Genomic DNA, 11,295 nt, shown 5'->3' with positions numbered 1-11,295 from the left:
AGGATGATAGATGTAATCTACACCTGTTAGGATGATAGATGTAATCTACACCTCCATTAGGATGATAGATGTAATCTACACCTGTTAGGATGATAGATGTAATCTACACCTCCATTAGGATGATAGATGTAATCTACACCTGTTAGGATGATAGATGTAATCTACACCTCCGTTAGGATGATAGATGTAATCTACACCTCCATTAGGATGATAGATGTAATCTACACCTGTTAGGATGACAGAAAACTTTAGTTTAATGATTTTTCAATTTGAGCGTGATTATTTCGGTATAACCTTTACTTTCTCACTCTGATATTCTAATGTGGGTGTGGCTTCGTGACAATGATCAAGAGCAGCTGCTCACCAATTTGACGGCTCCAACGCAGTTCCATCTCCAACACCCCCAGTTAACGTGTGATCTGATTGAATCTAAACTTGCTAACAAAGCCCAGATCAGAGGCTTCTGGCCTCCTCTCTCTCTCCAGAACTGTCAGCACCGGTCTCCTTACCAAACAGGCTCAGCATCTGGACAACGTAGCTGCTGCCCCCTGGGGGATGGAGTGTATCCTGGATAGTGTGTTTGTCTATGTCCTAACACTAACCTTCCTCCACATATCACAGTAATGATATGTGAAAATTGGAATGATCAATTAGTGTTTCCCGGACATAACAGTTGTAAAAGTATATGACAGAAACCTTATTCAACAACAGTTTATTGGTGAATGACAGCTCATAATAACTTACAGTCCCCAAGGCACTTGAGCATAATTTCATAATGTTCTCACTTTAAAATAACACTTAACAGTCGAATGGAAACTGGGTTTGACAGTTTACAATAATTGGCAAACAAAATGCAGCAAAAAATATCAAATCAGTGCACTAACACTCGTTCATACATTTGGCCATGTTCCAGGTCACCTACATTGCAGTCACACACCAAATCTTACATATTCAATCATTGGTTAATTTGTGTAAAAGCTGCTGTTTTGCAGGCAGTCTGGAACACGGCCTTTTGTGTCTCCATGACAATCCGGTCAAATCAAGTGCAATGTAATAACGTAGCATCAAAACCAATAGAGAACATGATCATTAGAAATACTAGGGTGAAGTTGCCCCCTAGACACTGACCCAAGGCCAGTTTTAGATTATTCCCCCTAATGGTTAAGGTTGGGATTGGGGGAGAGGAGGCTGATCCTAGAACGGTACCTACGGGGTCAACTTCATCCTACTGTTTAGTTCATGGTGGGAAGTGGTAAACTGGGTAAAGCTCTATTCTGTTCCTTCATTCATGAAGAGCAGAGGTCATACTTAAAGGGTTATTATATCGTCATGGCGATTAATATGGCATTGTAGGACACAGAAACAGAGTGCACAGTCATCAACATTTCAGTTTCCTCATCAAAGTAAATGTGCCGCAGATGGCAAACGAGCTAATTTTCATCCGTAGATAAAATCATGAAGCAGAAACAAAAAATGATAAAACAAATGATTTCACCTTCAATAGTTTATCAGTTATGCTATGCAGGGTGGACACCAGTTCCAACTGGTACTAGACAAACAAAACATTAAGGGAGATATAGTAGTGTAATACGACGACACACTGAACATCCTGGCACAGTTACAGTAAGCATTTCACCTGTTGTATTCAGCATTACACGGTACACCTGTTGTATTCGGCGACATATGACAAATAAGATTTGATCACGCTACAGGGGCCTGCAACCATAGACAGAATCTATTTCACCCTATTTCTAGATCTGCCACTCTCTCTCTGTAAAGCAGTTGGACAATACTTCAATGTCAAGTCCTCAGGCTAGTTTGCAAACGGAAGACTAGACAAGCATACAAACAAGAATTCCTGGAAATCTGGAATCGGTGGGAGCTTTTTAGCAAGATAACAGCTAGTTTCAAAGCTTAGTGAAAAAGAGGCTGTAGTCTTGAACCCTGGTACCAGGTGGTGGATATTTAGTTAAATATCTTCAGGATGTTTAATATACCATCTCTTCTCTATGGATCATATTTTACATCAAACAGTAAACCTGCATAATCACACAACTAAACCATTGGAAACATGGTTAACCTATTGATTAGTGAATGTTTTGATTTGTACGTGTGTGTGTGCCTATACGTCTGTTTTATGGATGTGTCCATGCGCGTCCGAGTGTCTGTCTGTCCGTGCATACGTCTCCTCTCCTCTCTCAGCTGTCCCACTCAGCGGAGGGCGTGTTGTCCTCTCCTCTCTCCTCATCTTCATCATCCGAGTCGGAGGAGACCTTCTTCATCCTCTGCATGGCTGCCTTGATGCTCTTCTGTAGATCTGTGTCCCTACTGTCCTGGGGCAGGGGCACCGCTGGGACCACCTGGAGGGGACATCACAAAGCAGGGTCATCAGGTTAGCCAGTGGAATCGCTCCAGAGGGCTTCCCATCCTTTCAAGTGTTCGTCACGTGGCACCTACTGTGAAATTCCTTTCTTTCTTTCTCAACAATGCAGTAATTCATATCAGTAGTAATCCAAAACATGAATAAAGACAAGTAGAACAAACACAAGTAGCTATATCCAGGGACAGTACCATATTTACAATGTATTTAGAATAAATACAAGTGAATATGTTGATCCCCTTGTCCTAGAGAGATTTACACGGTTATCAAAATGTCTCTAAAATCCCCTATGAGAAATGAGTGGTGGAAAAACAATTGGAACTATTTCCCTGTTTGACCGCTAGGTTTTATGGGTATTATTAATCATACTGTGGCACTCTATACCATTCCCATAGATGTAAGGGGGGTGTAATAGGTCCAGAGGGGTTCCTATAGAAGTAATGTAGCAGGGGGTGTAATAGGTCCAGAGGGGTTCCTATAGAAGTCATGTAGCAGGGGGTGTAATCGGTCCAGAGGGGTTCCAATAGAAGTCATGTAGCAGGGGGTGTAATCGGTCCAGAGGGGTTCCAATAGAAGTCATGTAGCAGGGGGTGTAATCGTCCAGAGGGGTTCCTATAGAAGTCATGTAGCAGGGGGTGTAATCGGTCCAGAGGGGTTCCTATAGAAGTAATGTAGCAGGGGGTGTAATCGGTCCAGAGGGGTTCCTATAGAAGTAATGTAGCAGGGGGTGTAATCGGTCCAGAGGGGTTCCTATAGAAGTCATGTAGCAGGGGGTGTAATCGTCCAGAGGGGTTCCTATAGAAGTCATGTAGCAGGGGGTGTAATCGGTCCAGAGGGGTTCCTATAGAAGTCATGTAGCAGGGGGTGTAATCGGTCCAGAGGGGTTCCTATAGAAGTAATGTAGCAGGGGGTGTAATAGGTCCAGAGGGGTTCCTATAGAAGTCATGTAGCAGGGGGTGTAATAGGTCCAGAGGGGTTCCTATAGAAGTCATGTAGCAGGGGGTGTAATCGGTCCAGAGGGGTTCCTATAGAAGTAATGTAGCAGGGGGTGTAATAGGTCCAGAGGGGTTCCTATAGAAGTCATGTAGCAGGGGGTGTAATAGGTCCAGAGGGGTTCCTATAGAAGTAATGTAGCAGAGGGTGTAATAGGTCCAGAGGGGTTCCTATAGAAGTAATGTAGCAGGGGGTGTAATAGGTCCAGAGGGGTTCCTATAGAAGTAATGTAGCAGGGGGTGTAATAGGTCCAGAGGGGTTCCTATAGAAGTAATGTAGCAGGGGGTGTAATAGGTCCAGAGGGGTTCCTATAGAAGTAATGTAGCAGAGGGTGTAATAGGTCCAGAGGGGTTCCTATAGAAGTCATGTAGCAGGGGGTGTAATCGGTCCAGAGGGGTTCCTATAGAAGTCATGTAGCAGGGGGTGTAATAGGTCCAGAGGGGTTCCTATAGAAGTCATGTAGCAGAGGGTGTAATAGGTCCAGAGGGGTTCCTATAGAAGTAATGTAGCAGGGGGTGTAATAGGTCCAGAGGGGTTCCTATAGAAGTAATGTAGCAGGGGGTGTAATAGGTCCAGAGGGGTTCCTATAGAAGTCATGTAGCAGGGGGTGTAATAGGTCCAGAGGGGTTCCTATAGAAGTCATGTAGCAGGGGGTGTAATAGGTCCAGAGGGGTTCCTATAGAAGTCATGTAGCAGGGGGTGTAATGGTTCCTATAGAAGTAATGTAGAGGGTTGTGGTGGACACAGAGCAGGTCACTTTGATAAACATTCAGAAATAACTTTATTTTCTGGCTCATCAAGAAAATTCAACTTGAACAATTAATTATGCCATGCTCTTTTCAAACATATATTTTTTTAAGTCACTTATTGAGCCATTATGTAACATAGCTTCATGGCTAACTCCTGCACATTGTCATTAATGTGATGTAACAGCTTCATGGATAACTCCTGCACATTGTCATTAAAGTGATGCCTGATGCTGACCTTGCGTAGTTTGACCCCAAGTCTGATGGCAGACATTATGTTATCCCTGAGGTCGCCACCGGAGGGCGCCAGGCCAGGACCAGGAGGGGGCTGGACACGACGCAGCCTGACCTGACCACGCTGTAATGATGCCAACACCTCGTCCATAGAACCTGGAGGGAGAAGAAGCAGAGAGAAAGGGGGGGAAGAAAGGTGGGAGAGAGAAACGAGAGAGAGAAAGAGAGAGAGAAGCAGGGGAAGAAAGGTGGGAGAGAGAGAAACAGGGGGATGGAGAAGAAGCAGGGGAAGAAAGGTGGGAGAGAGAAATGAGAGAGAGAAAGAGAGAGAGAAGCAGGGGAAGAAAGGTGGGAGAGAGAAACAGGGGGATGGAGAAGAAGCAGGGGAAGAAAGGTGGGAGAGAGAAATGAGAGAGAGAAAGAGAGAGAGAAGCAGGGGAAGAAAGGTGGGAGAGAGAAACAGGGGGATGGAGAAGAAGCAGGGGAAGAAAGGTGGGAGAGAGAAACAGGGGATGGAGAAGAAGCAGGGGAAGAAAGGTGGGAGAGAGAAACAGGGGGATGGAGAAGAAGCAGGGGAAGAAAGGTGGGAGAGAGAAACAGGGGGATGGAGAAGAAGCAGGGGAAGAAAGGTGGGAGAGAGAAACAGGGGGATGGAGAAGAAGCAGGGGAAGAAAGGTGGGAGAGAGAAACAGGGGGATGGAGAAGAAGCAGGGGAAGAAAGGTGGGAGAGAGAAACAGGGGGATGGAGAAGAAGCAGGGGAAGAAAGGTGGGAGAGAGAAACAGGGGGATGGAGAAGAAGCAGGGGAAGAAAGGTGGGAGAGAGAAATGAGAGAGAGAAAGAGAGAGAGAAGCAGGGGAAGAAAGGTGGGAGAGAGAAACAGGGGGATGGAGAAGAAGCAGGGGAAGAAAGGTGGGAGAGAGAGAAACAGGGGGATGGAGAAGAAGCAGGGGAAGAAAGGTGGGAGAGAGAAACGAGAGAGAGAGAGCAGATATGGAAAGAGAGTAGAAGCTGTCAAGAGAGCTATCACAAGGTGCAGCTACAGTAGAAACTTGTAGAAGACAGAGAGTTTCCCTTTTTACCACAGTAGGAGAAATAATGAGCCAGGACAAGAAGCTACTGCATCAGAAACAGACTGTCATTGGAAGGTGGATCATTCTCACCTAGGTTCTGTTTCAGGGTCGTTTTGGCAGGGAAGGGAGCGGCCTCTTTCTCACTGAGAGGCACGGGGGAGTCCCCTACCTCTGTGAGGGCAGGGAGGGGTGGAGGTGGAGGAGGTGGGGGTAGGGGAGGAGGAGGAGGAGGGGGAGGAGGAGAGGAGGTCTGAGGTGGAGGTATAGCTGTAGTGGGAGGTGTAGTTGGCGAAGGGAGAGGAGGAGTGAAGATTTGGATGGGGAGGTCTTTAGGTTTGAGTTTCCTGGGGGTCTTTCTGGGGGCGGCCCCATTAGATGAAGGGGAGGGGCCGAAGCTAATGATTGACAGAGGCTGGGAGAGGTCGGAACACTGCGGCTCCCTGGCAGCCATCTTGGATCGTGGAGTCTTCAGGACGTAACTTCCCTGTCGCTTCTACAGGAAAGACAGCAGGAAAACACTTCAGCAACACATCCTTCCTATCTTCCTTTATTCCCGCCATCCATGAGAGGATAAGTGATGGGTTGACTGATTACCTCTCTGAAGGAGCGTAGTCTGCTCAGGGTTCTCTCTCTCTCCTGGTCCATCCACTCCTTCCTCCTCTCTTCCTCCTCTCTCCTCTTCTTTCTCTTCTGGAGGGACACGGAGGGAAATAGGACAAGACTGGTGGAATCAACTGAGATAGTTACCCCACTGCTTTAGGAACATTTTAGGTAGCTATAGAAGAGACAGAAACGGAGAGAGACAGAGACGGAGAGAGAGAGAGAGACAGAAACGGAGAGAGAGAGACAGAAACGGAGAGAGAGAGACAGAAACGGGGAGAGAGAGAGAGACAGAAACGGGGAGAGAGAGAGAGACAGAAACGGAGAGAGAGAGAGAGACAGAAACGGAGAGAGAGAGAGAGACAGAAACGGAGAGAGAGAGAGAGACAGAAACGGAGAGAGAGAGAGAGACAGAAACGGAGAGAGAGAGAGACAGAAACGGAGAGAGAGAGAGACAGAAACGGAGAGAGAGAGAGAGACAGATCATGTAAACTGAGGATGGTGTCTCCAGTGTGGGTGTTTCCGTGGGTGGGTTTGCCCTCGTTACTATGGTAACTCACCAGGGCTACTCCGTGGTGCTGGGTAAAGGGTTCCTTTAAGAGCGTGTGTGTGTGTTGTCATGGTAACTCACCAGGGCTACTCCGTGGTGCTGGGTAAAGGGTCCCTTTAAGAGCGTGTGTGTGTGTTGTCATGGTAACTCACCAGGGCTACTCCGTGGTGCTGGGTAAAGGGTTCCTTTAAGAGCGTGCGTGTGTGTTGTCATGGTAACTCACCAGGGCTACTCCGTGGTGCTGGGTAAAGGGTTCCTTTAAGAGCGTGCGTGTGTGTTGTCATGGTAACTCACCAGGGCTACTCCGTGGTGCTGGGTAAAGGGTTCCTTTAAGAGCGTGCGTGTGTGTTGTCATGGTAACTCACCAGGGCTACTCCGTGGTGCTGGGTAAAGGGTTCCTTTAAGAGCGTGTGTGTGTGTTGTCATGGTAACTCACCAGGGCTACTCCGTGGTGCTGGGTAAAGGGTTCCTTTAAGAGCGTGTGTGTTGTCATGGTAACTCACCAGGGCTACTCCGTGGTGCTGGGTAAAGGGTTCCTTTAAGAGCGTGTGTGTTGTCATGGTAACTCACCAGGGCTACTCCGTGGTATTGGGTAAAGGGTTCCTTTAAGAGCGTGTGTGTGTGTTGTCATGGTAACTCACCAGGGCTACTCCGTGGTGCTGGGTAAAGTGAGTGGAGCTGTGCTGGGCCGCACGGTGCTTCTGCTCGTTAGCCTCCACACACTGATCCTGTAACACCACACACCATGTTACACACACACACACACACACACACCACCACACACACACCACGTTACACCACCAGACAGACACCACGTTACACACAACACAGACACCACAACACAGACACGACAAGTTACAACACCACAGACACCACACAGACACCACACAGACACCACAGACACAGACAAGTTACAACACCACAGACACCACGTTACACCACAACACAGACACCACGTTACAACACAACACAGACACCACAACACAGACACCACAACACAGACACCACGTTACACCACAACACAGACACCACGTTACACCACAACACAGACACCACAACACAGACACGACAAGTTACAACACCACAGACACCACAACACAGACACCACAACACAGACACCACAACACAGACACCACGTAACACCACAACACAGACACCACAACACAGACACCACGTTACAACACAACACAGACACCACAACACAGACACCACAACACAGACACCACGTTACACCACAACACAGACACCACAACACAGACACGACAAGTTACAACACCACAGACAACACAGACACCACAACACAGACACCACAACACAGACACCACGTTACACCACAACACAGACACCACAACACAGACACGACAAGTTACAACACAGACACCACAACACAGACACCACGTTACACACATGAGGCGTTAAGTTAGAACAGTCTAAATGTTTAGGAGGAAGGTTATTACAGGTTTGTCAGGTAGGGGCACCTTCTTATTGTGGAGATAGGTTAACACACACCCCCTGGTACCTTCTTGTTGTGGAGGTAGGTTAACACACCCCCCCCTGGTACCTTCTTGTTGTGGAGGTAGGTTAACACACACCCCCTGGTACCTTCTTGTTGTGGAGGTAGGTTAACACACACCCCCTGGTACCTTCTTGTTGTGGAGGTAGGTTAACACACACCCCCTGGTACCTTCTTGTTGTGGAGGTAGGTTAACACACCCCCTGGTACCTTCTTGTTGTGGAGGTAGGTTAACACACACCCCCTGGTACCTTCTTGTTGTGGAGGTAGGTTAACACACACCCCCTGGTACCTTCTTGTTGTGGAGGTAGGTTAACACACACCCCCTGGTACCTTCTTGTTGTGGAGGTAGGTTAACACACACCCCCTGGTACCTTCTTGTTGTGGAGGTAGGTTAACACACACCCCCTGGTACCTTCTTGTTGTGGAGGTAGGTTAACACACCCCCTGGTACCTTCTTGTTGTGGAGGTAGGTTAACACACCCCCTGGTACCTTCTTGTTGTGGAGGTAGGTTAACACACCCCCTGGTACCTTCTTGTTGTGGAGGTAGGTTAACACACCCCCCTGGTACCTTCTTGTTGTGGAGGTAGGTTAACACACCCCCCTGGTACCTTCTTGTTGTGGAGGTAGGTTAACACACCCCCTGGTACCTTCTTGTTGTGGAGGTAGGTTAACACACCCCCTGGTACCTTCTTGTTGTGGAGGTAGGTTAACACACCCCCTGGTACCTTGTTGTGGAGGTAGGTTAACACACACCCCCTGGTACCTTCTTGTTGTGGAGGTAGGTTAACACACCCCCTGGTACCTTGTTGTGGAGGTAGGTTAACACACCCCCTGGTACCTTCTTGTTGTGGAGGTATGTTAACACATACACCATCCCCCTGGTACCTTCTTGTTGTGGAGGTATGTTAACACATACACCATCCCCCTGGTACCTTCTTGTTGTGGAGGTATGTTAACACATACACCATCCCCCTGGTACCTTCTTGTTGCGGAGGTATGTTAACACATACACCATCCCCCTGGTACCTTCTTGTTGCGGAGGTATGCGCGGCGGGCACAGATGTTCCCTCTCTTGGCTTCCAGCTGCTGTAGGCGTCGCCCCAGGTGATTGACAGGTGAGTGGGTGGGGTCTAAAGGTGCAGCTGTCTGTGATAGGCTTTGGAGCTCCTCTGGATCCTCACACACATCATAATACACCACCTCCTCTTTCAGCTCTGAAACACACACCATAATACACCACCTCTTTCAGCTCTGAAACACACACATCATAATACACCACCTCCTCTTTCAGCTCTGAAACACACACATCATAATACACCACCTCCTCTTTCAGCTCTGAAACACACACCATAATACACCACCTCCTCTTTCAGCTCTGAAACACACACATCATAATACACCACCTCCTCTTTCAGCTCTGAAACACACACATCATAATACACCACCTCCTCTTTCAGCTCTGAAACACACACCATAATACACCACCTCCTCTTTCAGCTCTGAAACACACACATCATAATACACCACCTCCTCTTTCAGCTCTGAAACACACACATCATAATACACCACCTCCTCTTTCAGCTCTGAAACACACACATCATAATACACCACCTCCTCTTTCAGCTCTGAAACACACACATCATAATACACCACCTCCTCTTTCAGCTCTGAAACACACACATCATAATACACCACCTCCTCTTTCAGCTCTGAAACACACACATCATAATACACCACCTCCTCTTTCAGCTCTGAAACACACATCATAATACACCACCTCCTCTTTCAGCTCTGAAACACACACATCATAATACACCACCTCCTCTTTCAGCTCTGAAACACACACATCATAATACACCACCTCCTCTTTCAGCTCTGAAACATTCTCTCAGGTGTTCTCTCAATGATGCCACGGAGTGTGAACTCTTCTAAATCTCTGTTGACACAATCTGATAAGCAGACATCTGTCGCTTCCCATCTCCTCTTCCTCTGTTGTTCTCTCCCTCCCTGTTGCTCCCTTTCTCCTTCCTCTCTCTGTCCCTCCCCCTCTCCTTCCCCCCGCACTCCTCCTCTCTGTCGCTTCTTCTCTCCTTCCCCCTGCACTCCTTCTCTCCCTCCCCCCACTCTGTCGCTCCTTATCTCCCTCCCTCCGCACTTCTCTCTCTGTCGCTCCTTCATTCCCTCCCCCCGCACTCCTCTGTCGCTCCTTCTCTCCCTCCCCCCCACTGTCGCTCCTTCTCTCCCTACCCCGCACTCCTCTCTCTGTCGCTCCTTCTCTCCCTCCCCCCCACTCTGTCGCTCCTTCTCTCCCTCACCCCCACTCTGTCGCTCCTTCTCTCCCTCACCCCTGCACTCCTTCTCTCCCTCCTCTGTCACTCCTTCTCTCCCTCCTCTGTCACTCCTTCCCTCCACACTCCTCTGTCGCTCCTTCTCTCCCTCCCCCCACTCTGTCGCTCCTTCTCTCCCTCACCCCCACTCTGTCGCTCCTTCTCTCCCTCACCCCTGCACTCCTTCTCTCCCTCCTCTGTCACTCCTTCTCTCCCTCCTCTGTCACTCCTTCCCTCCACACTCCTCTGTCGCTCCTTCTCTCCCTCCCCCCCACTCTGTCGCTCCTTCTCTCCCTCACCCCCACTCTGTCGCTCCTTCTCTCCCTCACCCCTGCACTCCTTCTCTCCCTCCTCTGTCACTCCTTCTCTCCCTCCTCTGTCACTCCTTCCCTCCACACTCCTCTGTTGCTCCTTCTCTCCCTCCCCCCGCACTCCTCTCTCTGTCGCTCCTTCTTCTCTCCCTGCACTCCTCTGTCGCTCCTTCACTCCCTCCTCTTCTGTCGCTCCTTCTCTCCCTCCCCCCGCACTCCTCTCTCTGTCGCTCCTTCTTCTCTCCCTCCCACTCTCCCTGCACTCCTCTGTCGCTCCTTCACTCCCTCCTCTTCTCCGTCGCTCCTTCTCTCCCTCCCCCCGCACTCCTCTCCCTATTTTGCTCCCACTGTCTTTCACCCTCCTCTTTTCTGTTGCTTTCTCTCTCGTTTCATCGGGGAAGAACAATGAAGTGGTAGGGGGTTGCTGCCTTCCTCTCTCATGTTATAAAAATACATCTAGACTCTAGAGCCAAGTACTCTAAGCCATGCCAAGGATGGCAGACACAGAAACACACACACACCCTTGGAAACAAACAGTATTTCCCCATGGGCAGTAATTAAGGAA

General features: G+C 48.7%; 1 protein-coding gene across 1 annotated transcript in view; it reads right to left on the bottom strand.

Moving 5' to 3' along the window:
• Positions 1 to 695: 695 nt before the first annotated feature.
• Positions 696 to 11,295, bottom strand: part of LOC106587912 (WASP homolog-associated protein with actin, membranes and microtubules) — a 30,146-nt gene continuing 19,546 nt past the window's right edge. The window contains exons 6-11 of the mRNA XM_045708771.1: positions 9,119 to 9,306; positions 7,217 to 7,303; positions 6,020 to 6,115; positions 5,516 to 5,918; positions 4,358 to 4,509; positions 696 to 2,360 (exon numbers count right to left, since the gene is read on the bottom strand). Of these exons, the coding sequence (XP_045564727.1) occupies positions 2,199 to 2,360; positions 4,358 to 4,509; positions 5,516 to 5,918; positions 6,020 to 6,115; positions 7,217 to 7,303; positions 9,119 to 9,306 (1,088 nt within the window). The 3' untranslated portion in view covers positions 696 to 2,198. The remainder of the gene's footprint in view (positions 2,361 to 4,357; positions 4,510 to 5,515; positions 5,919 to 6,019; positions 6,116 to 7,216; positions 7,304 to 9,118; positions 9,307 to 11,295) is intronic.

The sequence above is a fragment of the Salmo salar genome, chromosome ssa26, assembly GCF_905237065.1.
Source record: "Salmo salar chromosome ssa26, Ssal_v3.1, whole genome shotgun sequence".
Taxonomy (NCBI): domain Eukaryota; kingdom Metazoa; phylum Chordata; class Actinopteri; order Salmoniformes; family Salmonidae; genus Salmo; species Salmo salar.
Note: the sequence above shows the minus strand (reverse complement) of the source record. Positions and strands in the feature narration are given on the sequence as shown.